Source organism: Myotis brandtii, unplaced genomic scaffold (genome assembly GCF_000412655.1).
Source record: "Myotis brandtii unplaced genomic scaffold, ASM41265v1 scaffold199, whole genome shotgun sequence".
NCBI classification, from domain to species: domain Eukaryota; kingdom Metazoa; phylum Chordata; class Mammalia; order Chiroptera; family Vespertilionidae; genus Myotis; species Myotis brandtii.
Genome location: NW_005357414.1, coordinates 3,710,775 through 3,733,973, shown reverse-complemented (window position 1 = coordinate 3,733,973; position 23,199 = coordinate 3,710,775). Strand labels below are relative to the sequence as shown.

Here is a 23,199-nt window from a genome sequence, read left to right as displayed (position 1 = left end):
ACTGGCCCAAAGACCTGTCACAATTGACATTTTATTGTGCACAGATGTAATTTGTTTATGTGACTTTTTGCCAGCACTCCACAATCGCCAGTTGCCTAGTTTAAGATGAGCTGTTTTAATCAGTGGCTCTAATATTTTTTTAAAATATATTTTATTGATTTTTTACAGAGAGGAAGGGAGAGAGATAGAGAGTTAGAAACATCAATGAGAGAGAAACATCGATCAGCTGCCTCCTGCACATCTCCTACTGGGGATGTGCCCGCAACCCAGATACATGCCCTTGACCGGAATCGAACCTGGGACCTTTCAGTCCACAGATTGACGCTCTATCCACTGAGCCAAACCGGTTTCAACGGCTCTAATATTTTAAGCATATGTTTGATGCTACAAATTAATGTACTTGGTATTGTATGTCACTGGCTTATACAAACCTTCCCCATTTGAAAGCTATCCTATCTAATAATAGACAAACATGTTAATTAACTGTACCCCCGACATTCTTCCCATTGGCTAATCAGGGCGATATGCAAATTAACTGCCAACCAAGATGGCGGCCAGCAGCCAGGCAGCTGAAGCGAACAGGAGGCTTGCTTGCTCCAGTGATGGAGGAAGCCAAGGTTCCCCGCCTGCCGCTGCCGGCCTCTGAGCTGCACGCTAAGAAACAATGTTGCAATTATAGAAGCTAAACAAACCCCAGAAATCTGCTTTCAGCCAGCTGGGCCTCAGAGCTGGAGCTGCAACAGTGTTTCAATTATAGAAGCCAAACAAACCCAGATACCTGCTTTCAGCAGCCGAGGTCTCAGAGTTGGAGCCGAGCCTCAGAGCTAAGGCCGGCTCTCAGTTCCAGTGACAGCCATAGAAGGTAAATAAATCCCAGAATAAAAAAAAATAAGAAAAAAAGGAGATGTTGGGAGCTTCAGTAACCCGCCAGCCTGAAAACGGCCCAATTACCAGCTGCAAACAGCCATCATCCCCTCATCCAGGCTGGCCAGGCACCCAAGTAGGACCCGCACCCTGATCTGGGACACACTTCAGGGAAAACCAGCTGGCCCCAACCGGGCACCAGGCCTCTATCTTATATAATAAAAGGGTAATATGCCTCCCAGCACTGGGATCAGCAGAGCCGCTAGGCCTCAGGCCCCAGGATCAGCGGAGCTGCGAGGATTCACTGCACACACTGACCACCAGGGGGCAGACGCTCAATGCAGGAGCTGCCCTCTGGTGGTCAGGGCGCTCTCACATGGGAGGAGCTCTGCTCAGCCACAAGCCAGGCTGATGGCTGCCAGTACAGCGGTGGTGGTGGGAGCCTCTCCTGCCTCCTCAGCAGCGCTAAGGATGTCTGACTGCAGTTTAGGCCTGCTCCCCGCTGGCCCCCGAGGGCTGCCGGGCTGCCAGGGGGATGTCTGATTGCCATCGTAGGCCCAATCCCCTGGGGAGCGGGCCTAAGCCAGCAGGTGGTCATCCCCTGAGGGGTCCCAGACTGCGAGAGGGCACAGGCCGGGCTGGGGACCCCCTCTCCCCCCCGAGTGCACAAATTTCTGTGCACTGGGCCTCTAGTCCTACATAATAAAAGGCTAATATGCAAATTGTCCCCACCGGTGGGAGTTCAGCTGACCAGTAATTAGATGTGTGCTGACCACCAGAGGGCAGCATGGAACATGGCGAGCATCTGCCATGCAGCGCTGGCAGCAGGTGGGAGTGGAGGCACTGCCAGCCCCGATGGGCCCTGACGAGAGCAGGACCACAGTGGGATGGTGGAGCAGGTGAGTGGGTGGTACCAGGCCAAGGCAGGTGAGAAGGAAGGCCCCAGCCTGCAGCCAGCAGCTGCTAGAGACCCTACCCATGCACAAATACGTGCACTGGGCCTCTAGTCCTTTCATAAAAATTCCATATTTTTATAGGCAATTATAATAAAACATTTTATTTACTTCTTGGGTTTTAGTTTCCATGCTCTTATTTCTGAGCCATTTGCTTTATAAGTTTTTTATTTTTTAAAAAATTTTAATCCTCACCTGAGGATTTGTTTCCACTGATTTTAGAGAGAGAGGAAGGGAGAGAGTGAGAGAGAGAGAGAAAAACATCAAAGTGAAAGAGAAACATCGATCAATTGCCTCCCACACATGCCCCAACCAGGGATGAAACCCAAAACCTGGGTATGTGCCCTGACCAGGAATTCAACCTGCCACCTTTTGGTGTTCAGAATGGCGCTCCAACCAACTGAGTCATCTGACCAGGGCTCTTTTTAAACTTTTTATTTAGAATAATAAACTATTTACAAGAAATTGCAAAAATAATACTGAAAGGCTCCATATACTCCTCATCTGGTTTACCCCAAACATTACATTTCACATAATTATGATATGATATGGGAGCCAGGAAATTGACATTGGAATTATGTGTGTGCACTTCTATGTTATTTTATAAGATATATAGATTTGTGTAATCACCACTGCGGTCAAGATACAGAAATATTTCATCACTAGAAAGCTACCCTTTTATAGCCACGCCACCACTCACCCCACCATCTATAACAGGGGTGGGCAAACTTTTTGACTCGAGGGCCACAATGGGTTCTTAAACTGGACCAGAGGGCCGGAACAAAAGCATGGATGGAGTGTTTGTGTGAACTAATATAAATTCAAAGTAAACATCATTACATAAAAGGGTACGGTCTTTTTTTTTTTAGTTTTATTCATTTCAAACGGGCCGGATCCGGCCCGTGGGCCGTAGTTTGCCCACGGCTGATCTATAATGACAAATACTGATTTGCTCTCTATAATTTTGTAATTTTATATGCATTGAATCATAAAGTATATTACTTTCTCCAATATTTTTCACTTAACATAATGATCTTGACATCCATCCAACTTGATATGAATATCAACAGTCTGGTCTTTTTTATCACTGAGAAGTATTGCATGCTATGGATATACTATGATTTGTTTAACCATTCACCTATTGAGGGACATTTGGGTTATTTCCAGTTTTGGATTATTACAAATAACACTGTTATGAATATTTGAGTATAGGTATTTTGTATAGCTGTAAATTTTCATTTCTCTGATGTAAATGCCCAGGAGACTGATTGCTAGGTCATATGGTAAGTGTATCTTTAAATTTTATAGAAACTGACAGACTATTTTTCCAGAATAAGTATACCATTTTACATTCTCATCAGCAACGTATGAGAGATCCAGTTTCTCTGCATCCTCACCATCATTGTCATTGTTTTTTATTTTAGCTGTTCTAATAGGTGCATAGTGATAGCTTATTGTGATTTGTTTTCATTTCTCTAATGGCTAATGATGGTCAACATCTTTTCATGTATTTATTTGCCATCCCTATATCTTCTTCGGTGATACTTCATGTTTTTCAATGTGTGTATTACTTTGATTGATTTTCAAATATCAAACCAGCCTTGCATTCCTGGAATAAACCCACTTGGTCATAGTATATAAATTTGTTTATAGATTACTGAATTGTAATTTTGCAAAGCTATTATGTTGTTAAGGATTTATGTACCTCTAATTGTTAATGATATTGGCTTATTATTTATTTTTGGTACTGTGTTTGTCTGATTTGGGTATCAATGAAATATTGGCCTTATAGTATGAATTGGGAAGTATTCTCTCCTCTTTTATTTTCTGGAAGAGTTTAATATTGCTGTTGTAATCAAACCTGCAACCTGGGTATGTGCCCTGAATGGGAATAAAACCAATGACCTTTTAGTGCACAGACAATACTCAACCAACTGAGCCACATCAGCTGTGTAATATTGCTGTTGATTCTCTTTGAAGTGGCTGAAAAATTTTTCTGTGTAACTGTTTGGGCCTGGCGATTTTTTTGCGGGGGAGTTTTAAAAGTACAGAGTCATTCAGTGGGTATTCTTTTCATTTTGTTGATGGTTTCCTTTGCTGTGCAAAAACTTTTTAGTTTGATGTAGACCCATTTGTTTATTTTTTTCCCTTTGGTTTTCCTTGTCTGAGGAGATATAACAGAAAAAAATATTGCTATGAGAAATTTCTGAGATTTTACTGCCTATGTTTACTTCTAGGATTTTTATGGTTTCAAGTCTTACATTTAATCCATTTCGAGTTTATTGTAGTGTATGGTATAAGAAGGTGGTCTAGTTGCATTTTTTGCACATATCTGTACAATTTTCCCAACACCACTTATTGAATAGACTACCTTTACCCCATTGTATGTTTTTGCCTCCTTTGTCAAATATTAATTGACCATAATGGTGTCGATTTATTTCTGGGATCTCTATTCTGTTCTATTGAGCTACATGTCTGTTTTTACGCCAGTAGCATGCTGTTTTTTTAAATTTTATTTTTCATTTAATTTATTGGGGTGATGTTGTTTAATAAAATTATATAGATTTTGAGGTGTACGATTCTATTGTGTTGTGTGTTCACCACTCCAAGTCAAGTCTCCTTGCATCACCATTTATCCCCTTTATAACCTCCTTCATGGCCTTGTAATATAGTTTGATATTAAATAGCATGATGCCTCTAACTTTGTTCTTTTTCAAGATTGCTGTGACTATTCTGGGTCTTTTGTAATTCCATATAAACTTTTGGAATATTTGTGCTAGTTCTGTGAAATACATCATTGGTATCTTGATAGGAACTGTGGTGAATCTGTAGATTGCTTTGGATAGTATGGACATCTTAATGATGCTAATTCTTCCTATCCATGAACACAATATATGCTTACATTTATTTGTATTGTCTTCAATGTCTTTTTTCCATGTCTTATAATTTTCCGAGTAAAGGTCTTTTACATTCTTGGTTAAATTTATTCCTTTGTATTTAATTTTTGAAAAAGCAATTGTGAATGAGATTGTTTTCTTAGTTTCCCTTTCAGATAGTTCAAATTGATGTATAAAAATGCAACTGAGCCCTGGCTGGTGTGGCTCAGTTGGTTGAGCATTGTCTGTGCACTGAAAGGTGGTCGGTTCGATTCCAGGTCAGGGCACATACCCAGGTTGCAGGTTTGATCCCAATGCCTAAGCAACCACTCCATGTTTCTCCTCTCCACTCCTCTCCGCTCCGCTCCGGTCTTGCTCTTGCTCTTGCTCTCGCTCTCTCTTCGCCCCCTCTTGCCCCTCTTCTTCTCCATTCCTCTCTCTCTCTCTGAAAAAAAATACTTTTTAAAAGATGCCATTGATTTCTGGATATTTACTTTGTATCCTGCTACTTTACTGAATTTATCTATCTGTACTAGTAGTTTTTTGGTGGAATCTTTAGGGTTCTTTATATACAGTATCATGTCATTTGCAAATGACAGTTTTACTTCTTCCTTTCCAATTTGGATGCTGAAAAGGCATTGAACTTTGTCAAATGCTTTTTCTGCATTTATTGAGATGATTATGTCATTTCCCCCCTTCTTTCTGTTAATGTGGTATGTGGTATATCACATTGTTTGATTTACATATGTTGAGTCATCATTGCTTCCCAGGGATACATCTCACTTGGTCATGGTGTGTGATCTTTTTAATGTTCTGTTGAATTTGGTTTGCTAGTATTTTGTTAAAGATTTTTGCATCTACATTTATAAGGGATATGGGCCTGTCATTTTCTTTTCTTGTGTTTTTTTTCTAGTTTTGTATCAGGGTAGTGTTGGCTTCACAAAATGAGTTTGGAAGTGTTCCCTCCTTTCCAGTTTTTTGTAAGGGTTTGAGAAGGATTGGCTTCTAAAGTTTTTCAGAAAGAATAAAGTTAATTTTTTAAAAGAAGTTATTTAAATGTTTGATAGAATTCACCAATGAATTTACTTGGCCTTGAGCTTTTCTTTGTTGGTAGATTTTTGATTACTGATTACATCTCCTTAGTAGTTATAGTTATCTTCAGATTTTCTGTTCCTTCATGATTCAGTCTTGGTAAGTTGTATATTTCTAGCAATTTATCTATTTCTTCTAGATTATCCAATTTGTTGACATGTAATCAATTGTTCATGTTTGTCTTTTATAATTCTTTTAATTTCTATGGCATAAGTTATAATATCTCCTCTTTAGTTTCTGATTTTATTTATCTGAGTATTCTCTTCTTTAGCTAATATAGATAGCTAAAGCTTTGTCAATTTTTTTATTAAAAACAAATTAGTATTATTTAAAATAATTTTTTTATATTCTCTATTTTGTTTATTTCTGCTCTAATCTTAATTATTTCCTTCCTTTTGCTAACTTTGGACTAAGTGTGTTCTTTTTTCATCATTCCTTAAGGTATGATGTTATATTATTTATTTGAGAGCTTCCTTCTTTTTAAATGTAGGCATTTATCAGTACATGCTTCCCTCTTAGTACTGCTATTGCTGCATTCTATAAGTTTTGGATTGTGGTGCTTTCATTTTCCTTTGTCTCAAGATATTTTCTAATTTCCCTTTTGATTTCATCTGTGACTGGTTGTTCAAGAATATGTTTTTTAATTTCCACATATTTGTGAATTTTCCAGTTTTACTTCTGCCATTAATTTCTAGTTTCATACCATCATGGTTGGAAAATATTGCTGGTATGATCTCAATCTTTTAAAAATTGTTAAGAATTGTTTTGTGACCTAATGTGATCTTTCCTGTAGACTGTTCTGTGTTCACTTGAGATGAATATGTATTCTGTTGCTGTTGGGTGGAATGTTTTATATATGCCTGTTAGGCTCATTTGACCTATAAGTGTTGCTTAAGTGTTTTCTTTCCATATTGATCTTCTGTCTGAATATTCTATCCATTTTTGAAAGTGAGGTGTTGAAATCCTCTACTATGATTGTGTTGCTGTCTCAGGGGCCACTAGGCATCCAATGTATGCCAGCTCCCCGTCAGCACCCAATTCGTGTGAGACAGATACCAGTCCCTCAGGCAGCCCTCCAAAAAATCAGACCGTTGGATACACATTCCACTCCTCTTCCCTCTTGAGGGGTAAGTTTCAAGTTGTGCACCTTCTGATCGCACTGAGCCATGTGAGCCCCAGTAAACTGCCCTCTGCTTTTTATTTTCAGTGGTTCCCAGGCATCCAAGCTATGTCAGTTCCATTAGTTCTCTGAGGGAGGTGAGACAGATACCATTTCCTTGGGAAGCTCTCTGAAAAGCCAGAATGTTGGAGCCATGCTCCCCTCTTTACTTTCTTCCTGGAGTTGTGGGCTGGGGCATTCTCTTCTGGCATTGAGCTGTACCAGCTTGGGGGAGGGCTGATGTGAGTAAAATTAACTTGCTCTTACCTGTTCCAACGCGGCTGTTCTCAGCTTTTTGCTCATCTTGGGTTCTGTAACTTCCTAACTGGATTCTGGAAATCTTATACAAGTGCTTTGGTCCATATGTTGTTGTTAAATTGGTATTTCTGTGGTGGGAAATAAGGGCTAAGATATGCTATTCTGTCATCTTACTTGCATGCAACATATTTTGATATATTGTATTTTTGTTTGCCTTCAGTACAATGTATTTTTTTTTACTTCCTTTGAGACCTCCTCTTTGACCAATGGGTTATTTAGAGGTGTGTTGTTTAATTTCCAAGCCAGACTGTCTTCTTCTCTCTTTCAAAGATATATATATATATTTACCAGTGTTTTTAGCTGTACTTATTGGGAAGAATAAAAAAGGTGTATCTATTCTATCTTTTCTTAGAACCAGAAGTTGTATAAGTGGTTCCTTAAGGAAAACATGGGTGATGTGTTAGCTATTGCCTTTCTCCCTGTAAAACTCTAGTTAAGAATGGGTAAAATCAGCCTGGCCGGTGTTGCTCAGTGATTGAGTGTTGACCTATGAACCAGGAGTTTACAGTTCCCGGTCAGAGCGTATGCCAGGTTGCAGGTTCAATCCCAATGGGAAATGTGCAGGAGGCAGCCATTGATATCTCTCTCTCTCTCTCTCTCTCTCTCTCTCTCTCTCCCCTCTCTTTTCCTCTTTGCAATCAATAAAAACGTATTTAAAAATGGGAATATCACTCTGACCCCCTAAAATATATGCATACTTATATTTTACGCTTTTTAACTGTTTTTGTAAACACATAAAAATATTATCTTCCTAACTAATATTAAGTGCCCAGTTCAGTGGTGTCATGAAATAGATCTCCAGAACTTTTTCATCTTGCAAATCTAAAACTCTATGGCCATTAAACAACAACTTACCTATTCCCTAGTCCCTGGTAGCCACCATTCTGCTTTCTGTTTCTATGAATTTTTACTAGTTTAGATATCTTATATAAGTAGAATCACATAGCATTTGCCATTCTATGATTGCCTTATTTTACTTAGCATAATGTCCTCAAGTTTCATCCATGTTGTAGCATATAACAGGATTTCCTTCCTTTTTAAGGCTAAATAATATTCCATTATACATATATACCACATTTTGTTTATTCATTCATCCATTGATGGAATTGGGATTGTTTCTATCTTTTGGCTACTGAGTATCATGCTGCTATGAACATGGTTTTTAAGTATCTCTTTGAGACCTTGATTTAAATTCTTTTGGATATATACCCAGAAGTGGAATTGCCGGATCATACGATAATTCTTTTAATTTTTTGAGGCACTGCCATACTGCTTTCCATAGTATTTACACCATTTTACAATTTTAGCAACAGTGCAGTTACTCCACAACCTTAATAACACTTGTTATTTCCTATAGCCATCCTAATGGATTTGAGGTAGTAGCTCATTGAAGTGCTGATATACATTTCCCTGATGATTAGTGATGTCAAGCATCCTATTATATGCTTGCTGGCCATTTGTATATCATCTTTGGAGAACTGTCTATTTAAGTCCTTTGTTGATTTTTAAAAATCAAGTTATTTGATTTTTTGTTTTTGAGTTGTAGGAGTTCATTATATATTCTAGATATTAACTCCTTATCATATATTATTTACAAATATTTTCTCCTATTCCATAGGTTGCCTTTTCACTATGTTGATTATGTTATTTAATATAGAAAAATTTTCAAGTTTGATGCTGTCCATTTGCCTTTTTTTCCTGTTGTTACTTGCCCTTTTGGTATCATATCCAAGAAACATTGCAACGTCCAATGTCATGAAGTTTTTTCCCTTTGTTTTTTTCTAGGCATTTTATGGTTTTAGGCTTTATGTTTAGGCCTTTAATCCATTTTGAGTTAATTTTTGTATATGGTCTATGGTAAGGTTCCAACTTCATTCTTTTCCATGTGGATATCCAGTTTTCTAGAACCATTTGTTGAAGAGTCTATCCTTTTCCCATTAAGTGGTCTTGGCACTCTTGCCAACGACCATTTGACCATATACACAAGGGTTTATTTCTGAGCTCTTCATTCTGTTCAGTTGTTCTATTTATCTGTTTTTATGCCAGTACCACAATGGTTTGATAACCATAGCTTTGAAATACATTTTGAAATCAAAAATATGAGTCCTTCAACTTTGTTCTTCTCTTTCATTTTTTTTTTTTTTTGGTGGGGAGAGTATCTGGGGTCCCTTGAGATTCCTTATGAATTTTAGAATGGATTTTTCTATTTTTGCAATAAAATGCCATTGGGATTTTGAGGTATGGCATTGAATATGTAGGTCACTTGATAGTGTGGACATTTTAATATTAAGTCTTTTAATACATGAACACAGATATCTTCCCATTTACTTGTGTCCTCTAATTTCTTTCAATAATGTTTTGTGGTTTCCCATTGGTATACTTCTATATACTACATTAAAAACTGACAATCAAGTAAAAATTCTTTGTTAAACCTTGCTTTTCCAGTAATTTAATAGTGCAGAGCTATGGATGGGGTACCATTCATTGTTCCCACAAATTTTTTGCTGCTTATGACAATGGCTGCTCATATGAAAGTCTTTGCATTTTCAGGCATTGAAGCTTTAGTTAGCTCCTTTATGGCTCCTTTATGGGGCTAGGGTCTGCATCCTATCCTTCCCTTTATTCACTATAATTAAATTTACCTTAAGACTAGTCCTCTTTAGTGATTCTGAACCTGAGGCCCTGGCAGGACTGCTTAAGGGTAGAAGTCAGGAAAGGCAGAACCAGGTTTTGGATGGAGAGAGACACTTCCATGGAAAGCAATCTGGAGCTCTGCCTCCTCCATGATGCCTTCTCTGACCATGCTATCGTCTTTTTCAGAATTCCTATAACACTTTTGTCTACTGTTACATCTCAACATTCAACTTGTCTTACCAAGTAGAATAAACCTCAGTTACCTGACTCTTTCTTAGAATAATGCATTTTTAATAATGAGGATTTCCAAATGGCTCACCATTTCCTCTATTTAAGAACCATAAGCTTTTAGTATTTTATCCATCCTGAATAGAATTTTTCAAAAAAAATTAAACAAAGAAACAATCTACTCCTCTGATATCTTATATAGCATTTATGGACATAACAAATTTTTTTATTAAGAATCATGATTGCCCTAGCTGGTTTGGCTCAGTGATTAGAGCATTGGCCCATGGACTGAAGAGTCATGGGTTCAGTTCCAATCAAGGACAGATACCTCAGTTGCAGGCTCCATCTCTGGTCCCTGTCGGGGCACTATGGGAGGCAACCAATCGATGTGTCTCTCTCACACTGATGTTTCTTTCTCTGTCTCTCCCCCTTCCTTCCACTCTCTCTAAAAGTCAATTGGAAAAAATATCCCTGAGTGAGGATTAACAGTAACAAGAAAAAGGATCATGATTATGACTATCTGTTTTTATATTATGGCATAATACAGTGGTAGTCTAAGGCCTATTGAAATGTGATTTACTATTTGTCCCTGCACTAAATGGTTCCAGACCATTTATTCTCTCTTCTCTCTTCTCTCTTGCTCTCTCTCCTTTCTTATCTCCCACATTAGGTTTTCATGATTTTCTGGTCAGTTGTTCCATCTTTTTGCTGTCAATCTACTTTTGTAAAATCAAGCCCCATTCCCTGTCTCAGTAGGCTCAACAAATACTTTTTAACTGGGACTTGATGCCTGAATGTAATGTTTCTCAAGGATCTTGAGTGGTTAAGGATTTATTTTCTCTAGTCTGTTTTGTTGGTTTATCTGCAGGCTTGCTCTAATTTGGAGAGTTTCTCTGTGGGACTAAGAACAAAATATCCAGGAAGAGAAACCACTGGGGCTCTTGAAATCAAATTACTCTAATTTTTCTTCTGTTAATCTCTTCTCACACTGCATGGCTCTCCAGTCAGGGCTTTCCTGCTGTGCCTTCTGGAAAGAATAGTTGGTGACAGGAAGCATTTTGAGGCAACTCTGGCGTATACTAGTATGACTTCATCTCATCAGAGAAATGAACTTCAAAAGTTGACACAAGAAAAGGCATCCTCCATTTGGGGCTCTCTGATGGAGTATTCAGGGCTCTGATAAGGAGTTCAGAGTCAGGAGCATTTTAAAATTTTGCTATAGTTGTCATGATAGATGGCAGAGGATAAAAATGGGAGCAGCCTTCAGGGGTAGTTACTGTGAAATTCATAATGGAGAGGGAAAACTATTGTTACTGAAGAGGTCCAAAGTTCTAGAAGTGTGAACTGAATATAATGGAAATTACATAGCTAGAGATATGTCTAAATGTCATAATTGTGAAAAGCAAGGAAGGCAGTTATTAATTATATTTCCCTGTGTATAGCTATTTTGAGTATTTATCATATTGGAATTATTTCAACTTTTCAGAAGTGATAGAATTTGAGTGTACTTGTTGATACTGACTCTCTGGTGAAATATAAGATACTAGGGGCCCAGTGCATGAAATTAGTGCACTGGGGGGGGGGGGCCCCTCAGCCCGGCCTGTGCCCTCTCACAGTCTGGGACCCCTCGGGGGGTGACCACCTGCTGGCTTAGGCCCGCTCCCCGGGGGGTTGGCCCAACGATGGCAATCAAACATCCCTCTGGCAGCCCAGCAGCCCTCGGGGGATGTCCACTTGCCAGCGGGGAGCAGACCTAAGCTGTTTTTTTTTCCCTTTCCCTTTCCCTTTCCCTTTCCCTTTCCCTTTCCCTTTCCCTTTCCTCACCTGAGGATATGTTTCTATTGATTTTTAGAGAATGTGGAAGAGAAAGAGAAAGACAGAGAGAAACATCAGAGTGAGAGGAACACTTTGATTGGTTGCCTCCTGCATGAGCCCTGACTTGGGCCCTGGCCAGGGAGGAGCCTGCAACCTAGGTACATGCCCTTGGTCAGAATTGAACCCAGACCCTGCGGTGGGCAGGCCGAGGCATTATCCACTGAGCCAAACAAGCTAGGGCAGGATATGACATTTCTTAGCACTCCAGCAACAGACCTTCATTTTTTTCTCCAGGAGTGTGGTGGAAAAACCCTAGATCACCTTTTTGGATTCTTATTACCCAAGTTACTAAGAATATTACCAGTGGCATACAGGGAGCATAGCCAATGAGTAGTCAGAAAAGGTGTTTCCTCTGTAGTTCACACCGATCACTGGCTCGGCCCCTGTCCAGGCCTAAAGCCTCTGTCCAAGGCTTTAGGCCTGGGCAGGGGACCCCCAGCTCCCTCGGATCACCGGCTCCGCTCCTGCCCAGGCCAAAAGCCTCAGGGCCTAGAAAGGCCCCCCCCCCATCTCCCTCCGATCGCTGGCTTCGCCCCTGCCCAGGCCTAAAGCCTCTGGCCCAGGCTTTAGGCCTGGGCAAGGGACCCCAGCTCCCTCCAATTGCCGACTCCACCCCTAACCAGGCCTAAAGCCTCGGGACCTGTGAAGGTGCCCCACATCTCCCTTTGATCGCTGGCTCCACCCCTGCCCAGGCCTAAAGCCTCTCGCCCAGGCTTTAGTCCTGGGCAGTTGGATTCTTATTACCCAAGTTACTAAGAATATTACCAGTGGCATACAGGGAGCTTAGCCAATGAGCAGTCAGAAAAGGTGTTTCCTCTGTAGTTCAAACCGATCCCAGGATTGGCCCCTGCCCAGGCCTAAAGCCTTGGGGCCTGGGAAGGGGCCCTCCAGCTCCCTCTGATCGCTGGCTCTGCCCTTGACCAGGCCTAAAGCCTCTGGCCGAGGCTTTAGGCCTGGGCAGGGGCCCCCTCGGCTCTGATTGCAGGCTCGGCCCTGCCCGGGAGCCCCCTGGCTCAGGCCCTTCCTGGGCTTTTCAGGGCCCACATGGGGCCTACCTCAGAGTGACATGGGTGCTGATGATGTTCCTGGGACCCAGGCCGCTGGGCAGCTATGTATGCAAATTAATCGCCATCTTTGTTGGGTTAATTTGTATACTCATCTGATTGGCTGGTGGGCATAGCAGAGTGACACCCATTTGCATGTTTCTCTTTTATTAGTGTAGATAATTGAAACTTTCTAGCCTTGAGCGTAGCCCAGGGCTGGCCAGGGCAGGTGGGAAGCTTGGCTTCCTCCATAACCGGGGGCAACCCAAGCCTCCTACTCGCTCCAGCTCTGTGGCTGCTGCCCATCTTATTTGGGTTAATTTGCATACTCCCTCCTGATTGGCTTGTGGGCATGGCTTGAGCATAGAGGAGGGACGGTTAATTTGCATGTTGCTCTTATATTATATAGGATGTAAAACTAAAGTACAAGCTTTGAAATTTAAGTATATTTCCTGTTGGCCACACCCAAGCACAAATTCTAATTAAACACTTAGCTTTGGGGTTATTAACACTTCTTTAAAGTTTACAAAGCACGTTCACATCCATTCTCTCATGTGATCTCACTATAGCCCTGTGCAGAAGGTATATATCCATTTTGTGGATAATGAAAGGGAATCTTAGCTTAGTAAAAGACTGGCCCAAGGCAACTTGGTTAGTAAAAGGCAGAACATAAATAGAAGCCAGCTCTTCCATTTCATAAGCCAGTGTTCTCTTCAGCCTAGTATGCTTTCTTTCATTATATTACGCAGTGGTCGGCAAACTGCGGCTCACGAGCCACATGTGGCTCGTGAGCCGCAGTTTGCCGACCACTGTATTAGGGGCACAAATTCAATGTATTTCTCTGATGAGGACCAACTAATGCTATAGTAGTAAGGAAGAATTAATAAATTTGTGAATTTATAATCAAAATGAGCCTATAAAAATAGATAACATTTTAGAATGCTATAAGTTGAAAAATCCAATAAATTGGCATTAAATCCAAGTAATATTTGAATCTACAAACTATTTGCACTGGGATTTGAAGTGTGTGTATTCAGAGAGGTGGAATAAATTCAGAAATATATCTCTACTCCTGATAACAAAAGAATTTTTGTTGTTAGCATAATTTGACCTGTATTGCCAATCTGTATCAGAAATAAATCCAATATGGAGACTTACCTTTTTTTCTTAAATTGAGGTATTCCTTATAGACATTAAAGTATAGAAACCTTGAGTGTACAGATCAATGAAATTTTATACATATGTAACCTCTACCCAAATCAAGATATGGAAATATTCCTGGCCGCCCAGAAGGTTCCCTCTTGCATCCTCACAATAGACACATCCTCCCAAGGGTTACAGCTATTCTGACCACTATCATCATAGATTAGTTTTACCTGATATCAAACTTTATATAAATACAATCATATCTTAATGTAATAATTTGTCTGTCTTCTTTTGGTTAACATATCCATGAGATTAATCCCTGTTTTTTGTATAGTATTAGTTTTTGTTGTTGTTATTGTGTTTCATCTCATGTATGATTCCCCACAGTTTATTTATCCATTGACCTGTCTTAGTTCAAGTTGCTGTGACAAAATTTCATAGACCATATGGCTTAAACAACAAACATTTATTTCTCACAGTTCTGTAGTCTGGGAGGCTCAAGATCATGGTACTATGAGATTCAATGTCTGGTGAGGTTCCTCTTTCTGATTTTTAGACAGCCACCTTCTTACTGTGTCCTCACATGTTGGAGAAAGTTCATCAATCTTGTGTCTCTTATTAGGGCACTAATCCCATTTATGAGGGCTCTACCCTCATGACCTAATTACCTCCCAAAGGCCCCACCTCCTAATATCATTACATTGGAGATTAGGACTTCAACATAAGAATTTTGGGACGGTACAAACATTCAGTCCATAGCACCTCTGTTCATAGACATTTGGGTTGTTTATAGGTTTGGATATTATGAATAAAGCTGCTATAAACATTCATTTGTTGGACATAAGCACTCATTTTTATTAGATATAAACATAGGAGTGAAATCTTTAGAGTAGGTGGAATAGCAAGACATTTTAAACTGAGAATTACTTTAACTTAGGGTAATTTAACTTAGCATTAATGAAAGAACTGATGGCCGAGGTTCTTATAAGAATACCCACTTTATGAAGAGCCATACTTGGAGATGAATGTGAATCTCAGCTTTGTTTAGCAGGTCAAGATTCTTTGCTTGCCAGATATTAGAGAGCATTTTTGCTATGGTTGTTGGGTTGGGTCTTTCATGCTTGTGGGTAGATAGATATATATATTTCTGGTGTCTGGTACATTGAGTGCTCATCAGGGATGAGGAGCTATTATATTGCAAACTGTATCATTTTTTGGATGGAGTCAATTTGTCTTTTCTTGGACAGTTTGGCTCAAGGGATCATAAAATAACATAGGAAAATGAAGTTCACTTTACAGAAATTTGCCTTAGGATTAACTTGGAATAGATCTTTTGTTTTGAAAGTGAAGACACACATGTAATTTTATGTTATCCCAAAACTTAACTCAAGCAGTATAATTTACATTACATCAAAGGTAAAGAATTTTTAAACATCATATGTCTGCTGGCAACATTTACTAATGAAGTGTGATATTGAAAGGGTATGGGCAAAATTCCTGTGGTCTAGGAGGCGGGTGAGGTGGTTGTAAACAGAGGAGAAAACTGGGAAAGTGCTTCAATGAAGAATAAAGTTTCCGTGAAAGACTCAGAATTTTTCCCGTTCTACTATACTACTGAGTGTGCCAAAATACAGAGACCCACCTTAACCCCTTCCTTGATAAAGATGCTTACTTCAGGTTGTTTTTTTAAAGAAAATTTAATTTGATAATGAATATAAAAAATACCCTAGGGTTTTCATTACGGGCAATTACTTGTTGCATCACTTCTGTTCTGTAAATAGTGGAATACCTAGTCTTCCTCCTGGTGCTTTTGAAACTCTGTGGGGACTACATGAAGCCTGGGGTAAGCCCAGAGTCCTTACCAAGGCTTCCAAGACCAGCATCTACTATCTCTTCCTTCCTCTTTAGCCTTAGCCCTTGACAGTCTCCATGCGGGAACACTATTCCATAGTCTCTCAGCCCTTGGTATTTTGTTACAAGCTTCTACTCTGCCTGGAATGTCCTTCCCCTTCCCAATTTACTTAACTCTCATCCTTTAAGGCTAAACCCTGCCATTATCTTTCTTCCCAAAGCCTTCTCTGTTCCCCAGACTGGCTTAGATGAATGACCCTCTTCTGTGCTCCCTATCCCCCTGTGCATATAGGTACTGACTATACTATATCAAAAAGCACTTCCTTTCTCCCTCTCTTCCCATTAGACTTGAAATTGCTTAAGATATGTTGCTATCCTCAGGCCTAGCATAGTGCCGGTCATAGGATAGGCACTCGGTAAAGGATTGTTAAATTGATGTTTGGATGGACATATAAACCAGCTTTTAGACCTTTGTTATTATGCCTATTCATTTCATAAACATTTGATAGGCATTAAAGGATGACTAATGTTAAGCACTGTGATCAGAGCTGTAAAGGATACAGAGATGAACACTACATGGACTGAGATGGGAGTTTATTGAAAGAGCAGACAGATTACATGCCCGCAAATAATAATAATCTGAAGTGCAAAGTGCCCAATGCCATAAAGGAGATATAAGTAAAGGACTATAGTGGCTTAGAAGAAGGAGCAAGTACTAAATTGAGGAAGAAGTGTTCATAGAGAAAGTAGCATTTGAGGTAGGATAGGTGCAAGTAGGACATGAATGAGCAAAGAGCCTCCAGTGTATCATGTGATTTATTTTGTCTGAAAAGAGTAAATCTTATGAAGGAATAATGAGCAGTGGGGAACAACTAGGAATGTAGGAAGTGGCCATATTGGAGAGGACCTTAAATGCCAGGCTGATGAGTTTGTATTTGATTCTTATCAGTTGGAGCGATCTCAGAAGCCCATGGAAGTTTTTGACCTGGGTGGAGAGATCCTTTAAGAGTCTGATAATGGTGTATTTTAGTATTTTCTTAGTAAATCATTAACTAATTAATTGCTAAGCTTATAATTACTTTTACTATAAACAATGTGGAAAAACTCCAAGGTCTGTGGCTCCTTGACCTTTTTGCACTAGTCTTTTCTCACTGGAAATCTAGATGAGGTAAAAAAAAAATCATATGACCCATTAGTTCTGAGAAATGAAAATTGAAATTGACAGAGGAAAGAAACACTAGCAAGACATAAATGGCTCATAAAAATGCATAGACATATAAAGTGTTTGCTTAGGAACCGTGTCCAAAATGTTGCCTTCAGCTGTCTGGAAAAATCCGGACACAGTGTATGAATTATATTGTTAACAATTATTCCTTTGGGGTAGTTTAGATCACTTCCAGTTAAAAATAACTATACTGTTCTAACCTCAGACTGTCTACTCTTACTCTCCCCTTTAAACAATGGGTACTGCATTGTCAGTTTGTTTTATAGTATGTTATATAACCAGAGCATCTGGTTTCTTGCTGCCTTAGGCCAGGCATTCACCATTTCATGCCTGGATTTTTACAACTTTTTCATTATTCTCTCTGTCTCCAGTGCCTCAAATCTAGCTATATGACCTTGGGCAAGTCATGTAACCTCTCTGATATTCTGTTCTCTTAACTCTAAAATGGAAGTAATGATTCTTGCCCTGCCTATCTCAAGGAGCTGTCTTGAGGATCATGTGAAAGCACTTGAAAACTGTCAGTGGCTTTACTAAGACTTGGACTCTACAGATTGGTTTTATACCCTGTACTATCTAGTCCCAAGCCACCTCTCTAATCTCATTTCTCAACATTCTCTAGGATCTACTCCTCCTCTCAGACACACACAAACTTATGGTGTTCTCCTCATCTGTAGTATTCTCCCTCTTATCTCTGCTCATCCAAATCTAAACAATAATTTAAGGGCCAGTTCAAATTCTACATCCTCTTTGAAATCTTCCCTGATGACTCCAATGCTCATCGGTTTCCACCTTTGCTGAATTTTGACAGCATTTAGTTATTATCAGTGTTTGCTTATTTGTTGCTTTTTATTATGAGCTCTTTATTCACCCAAGGCTCATTTCTTTACCCAGGTTATGATTTTATGATGCTTTAGTTTGTTCATTTAACATTTAGTGAATGTTTGAGGATGTTTCCTCTATTCCTCATAGGACCAAGTGTAGAACTTAGAAATAATAGTTGGCTCATTTATTTAGAAATTTATATACACACTCTCTTAAGAGAGAGACAAGAGAACCCATCTTCTCTTCCTAGTGCTTGGAGTACCCCTCCTAACAATTTCCACCTCCTACAGAACCATAGGAAGGCCTTTAAGATGGGACTGTCAATAGAAGTTTCTGTGATTATAGATCTCTTTTATAGCTGTGCTATCTAATATACTAGTAGTAGTCATTAGCCACATATGGCGATTCAGTGCTTGAAATGTGGCTAGTGCAACTGAGTAACTGAATTTTTATTTAATTTTAATGTAAATAGCTGCCTGTGGCTAGTGACTACTGCATTGGACAGTGTGGGTCTAGATCAGTGGCTTTCCAACTTTTTTGATCTAACAATATAATGAGAAATACATTTTATATTGCAACCCAGTTTATATATACACAAATTTCATGAAATAATACTCATACTATTATGTATTAAATATACTATTATATTTTCTGTTCTATTTAATTTCATTTAAAAATTCTGTTTGCAATCCACTATAGATTTCATAGACCATTGATGAATTATGGTTTTCTCATTGAAAAACACACTGCACATTTTATAGGTGGAGAATCTGAGGCCCCAAGAAGTACAGTAGGTTCTGCAAGGTCACATAGATAGTTTTAGAATGGAACTAAAAATTAGGGTTCATAGGCTAGAGATATTTCTAAGAGGGGTGAAGAGTGATTCTTCCTTCTGTTAGCCATGCCCCCCAATTTTATTTTGATGTTGGACAAAAATCATTTGACACACTCTTTATTTTGACTAAATACTACATGGTGTCTTGCTTCCTGCATGAATCATGAGTTCTGTATTTGAGTATTGGTGCATTTGGGTTTGAAAAATGCCCAAAATCAAAGTTACAATATAATGGATGCTTACTTTGGACCCACTACATGACTTGACAGGGACACTAATATGAAACTACCTCCTGGGGAATAAAACCAGGCTTTCCACTAGCAGGTTGATCCTTAAGGACAACAAAACCTATTGATTAAGAATCAAGGTGATTCTCATCTCAGTTTGTACAATAGTTGCCTTGAGTCTTGAATTGTAAAACCAAGCAAGTAATTTTTTCTCCATCCTCCCATTCAATATGCTACCTTATTTGTATGCCTTATCAACAAAGAGAACCTTTACAGAAGTAGTATCTTTTAATTCTTCTGAAAAATGCATTACTCCAAAAAGAGCAGTTACCCTATCAAAAGAAAAAGAGGCAACAATTTAGAATACAGTGGTCTTCATGTTAGGTGCATTCCTGACCAGTTTGTGAATGGAATCCCTTTTCCTTATGGATGTATCCAAATGCATTTCAGTCAGCAGATAGGAGGCAATAACTTGTCCTTAAATGAAAATAACAAAAATATACGCTAAGATCTGGAAACAGCCAAAGTGCCCATCAGCAGATGGATGGATTAAAAAACTCTGTGGTACATTTACAGAATGGAATACTATGCAGCTGTAAAAAGGAAGGATCTATTATACTTTGAGACTGCATGGAGGGACCTGGAGATTATTATGCTAAGTGAAATAAGCCAATCATACAAAGACAAATGTCGTATGATCTCATTTATATGTGGAATCTAATGAACATAATAAACTGATTAATAAAATAGAACCAGAGGCATAGAAACATGGAACAGACTGATGAATTTCAGAGAGCAGGGGAGAGGGGGGTGGGAAGAGATTAACCAAAGAACTTATATGCATATATTTAATGCCCATGAACTCAGACAATAGGGTGGTGAAGGCCTGGGGTGGAGCGGGAACCGGGTGTTGGGGATCAAAGGGGAAAAAAGACATCTGTAATACTCTCAACAATAAGTATTTTTTAAAAGGCAATAAACTTTTCAAAAGCATCATTTTAAGGGAAAATTTAAAAAGTCCAATTTTGTATTACATTTGATTCTTACCACCATGGTCAGTAGCATGAATTGACCGAAGTCTCTAAGAAATGTTGTATTTTGTGGTGTCAAGTTGAAAACCAAAGGGCCTTATCACTTAATAATTGTTGCTTGACAAAAGGACTGGTTATCCCTTTGCTGACTTGCCCGGCAATTTTTCAGGTGCATGCAGCCTCCTGTGCTCCACCACCACCAGTACTAGACAGTTAAATAGAATCTCATAAAGTCTAGTTGAAAGCTAACCCTTTGGTTAAGATTTTCAGGTAAGTCAGAAAATGATAATGTTTTCTTAGGGTATCAGAGTATATACTGGTCTACAGAGAAATCATTCATGTATTTTGCATTATATGACAACTTGGCCTTGTTAAAGTGTGACTTGCTAAATACATTCAAGAAAATGTGCAGTTTTGGACATGATAATACTCCTTGGAAAGCTAAGAATTATTGTCCCATCTCTCTTTTTTAAGTTCTTGGTTTTCAGAAAAGCATGGCACTGGTAGGAAGAGACATGAAGATGGACAGGGCCTGTGCGCAGGCGAGCAGAGGCTGGGAAGACCAGGACACTAAGTGGACCCAGGAGTAAGGGGGTGAAGTCACATTTTAGGCTGAACTTTGTTCTTCTGGATTCCTCTTGCCTTTTTAGCCTCTGCTAATCAACCTACCATCTACCATGCCCCTCTTCACAATCCCTGTGCTGGTTGATTTCTTCACATTTTTTTTTAAACCTCTCCTTCCTTTGTTGACCACGTCCAGGAGTCCAACATGTTCTGGGTAGACCTAGCTTATTATCTCCCTACCCCACACTATATTTTTCTGCTACCATCTCATCACCCACACTTGAAAACTTCAAGTCATTTTTGACTCTCATTCTCCTTGGCCCCACCCCACAATCAGTTGCTTGCCAAATCTTTTTGGTGTTTCCTCAACCAGGAATTTCCTCCCTTCCCCCTTCCCACCTTTGACTTATTTTCATTAAGGCTCAGCTCTGATGTCACCTTTTCTAGGTTAGAGAACAAATGATTCATCCCCAGTTGGAATGAATCATTTGTTGCCTTCTACTAGTATATCACTTAAAAAATATTACTTATGTTACCGAATGGGGTTTGTCTCTTGGTGATCATAACCTAATGAATCAAGACCAAGACAGAATATGAGTAAGGAAAGTTTATTTGCAGCAAGTAAGGAGAGCACTGGGGATGATTCCCAGAGCTGTGTCTCCAAATACACAAGGGTAATTTCTTTTATTGGGACTAGTTATGCTATATTCATTAAAAAGAGACAGGTCATTATATGCAGAGGCTAGGTCATTCTAACATAGGTGCAGTAAGGGAGCATGCTTTATCTTTTATCACATGTATAGAAAATGGTAGGTAAGTTCTGCTTGGGGAGGGGAATTTAGTATTATGATTAAGCAGGATCAGTATTCCTTTTAGGCATCCTTATCTGGTTTTAATAGGAAAAGGGTGTTATTGTTTTGTGGTCAGTCAGGGAACATCCCTTTCCTGCAAGACAGCTCAGCAAAGATTGTTAGTTTCACAATTGAGCAACCCTTTTAACCCCATTCTGCTTACACTTATTTGTTTATTAGAGAAGAATGAAGAAGAATACAAACTATAGTGACTTTCTTGCTGGCGTGAGAGGGGCTGAAGATCAAGAGAAAAATTCTTTGACTACCATTTTGGTCAGAGACATCTCAAAGGAAGCAGCATAGTTCTCACAGGCTTTAAGGGGTAGTATTAATTTGACAAGATGGCTGGGTAGTGACTCATTGAGACAGGGTTGGTGATAGAGAAATACTTTTATTTTTTCAGCCAGTACTAAAAAAAGACCCAAGGCTTATATGCATAAATGTTGTACATTCATCCAATGCCACCCTTCCTCACCCCAACCAGGGGAATGCCAGAGAGGCTGCCTCTTTCTCACACTCCTCTCAAGCTACTTCTTTTCTGATTTTCTTTCTCTTTCTAAGCTATACTGGGCATTCATTTTAACCTGATTTCTCCTGCCTGTGAAGGGTAGAGAGTAGGGTGGGAAGGTACACAGTGTGATTTTATGCCACCTCAGTCCCCCACCTCCTGGGGATGGTCTGACCTGGGTGATCATTTTTAGCCTGGTATTTCTTGGACATGGCCCAGGGGCTAAGGCCAGTGACAGAAAGGCTAAGATAGCACTGGCTCTCTGGCAGATTCAGCAGTGATGAGTTTACACTGGTGAACAAAATGGTTTTCTCATTTCTAACTTCTTCAGGTTTGAAATTCTGCCAAGACTATACCCTTAATAATGAAAACATCTTGAGGAGAAAGGCTGCTTAAATCCCTGAAAAATTGGATTTCTGTAATATGTTTCAAGAAAGGCAGTATCCCTGGGTAGATGTGTTTCTAAAGTTGTAATTTCAGATTATAGCTTCAACTTGTACAAATTATGCAAAATGTAACTTCAACATCCAACTAAGTGTTTTGAGCAGGTGAACCTGTTTTCATGACCAGATATGACTCATTTATTTTTGGGAACATTTATTTCTGTGAAAGCAGTATGCTCCTGACTTAGAAAACAAAGCCAAACAAAACAAAACAAAACAATTTGTTCTTTCAAGTGAGTTAAACATATCCGACAATGCCATTTTTACAGGAACCCGTTCACATGAGGCTTTTAGGGACTGCTTTGGGAGAGACCCTGCAGCTACTTGTAGCTGCACAGAAGGACCCCTACCTTCTCTGAGCTCCTCTTTCTTAGGGGATGGGGAAACTCCAAGAATTGAGAGGAGAAGGTATGTGCTAGGTGTCTTAGCATTGAACTTGATGTATTGTTCTCATAGAAATAACCATACACTATAAAATATACTATCAATTTGATTTTTCTGGTTATAGTTTAAAATAGGTTTTTGGGGGCTGGCTTGGAAACCTATTTACTGTCTGCAATATTATTTCCCTCAGAAAATTTACTTAAAGAGAACTTTTAAAATTCTTTATTGTTTAAATTATTACATATAGTATTACATATGTCTCCTTTCCCC

General features: G+C 39.3%; 1 protein-coding gene across 4 annotated transcripts in view; it reads left to right on the top strand.

Annotated features, from left to right (window-relative positions):
• The window catches only part of ATG4A (autophagy related 4A, cysteine peptidase), a 64,006-nt gene that overhangs the window by 5,739 nt on the left and 35,068 nt on the right, over positions 1 to 23,199 (top strand). Inside the window, exons 1-2 of one of the 4 annotated variants that reach the window (XM_014538827.1) lie at positions 20,671 to 20,773; positions 22,815 to 22,953. The exons of 2 other annotated variants lie outside the window; for them this stretch is intronic. In XM_014538827.1, coding sequence (XP_014394313.1) covers positions 22,923 to 22,953 — 31 coding nt within the window. In that variant the 5' untranslated portion in view covers positions 20,671 to 20,773; positions 22,815 to 22,922. Of the gene's footprint in view, positions 1 to 20,670; positions 20,774 to 22,814; positions 22,954 to 23,199 lie in introns of those variants that run through there. One more of the 4 variants, XM_005865215.2, reaches the window with a different exon arrangement.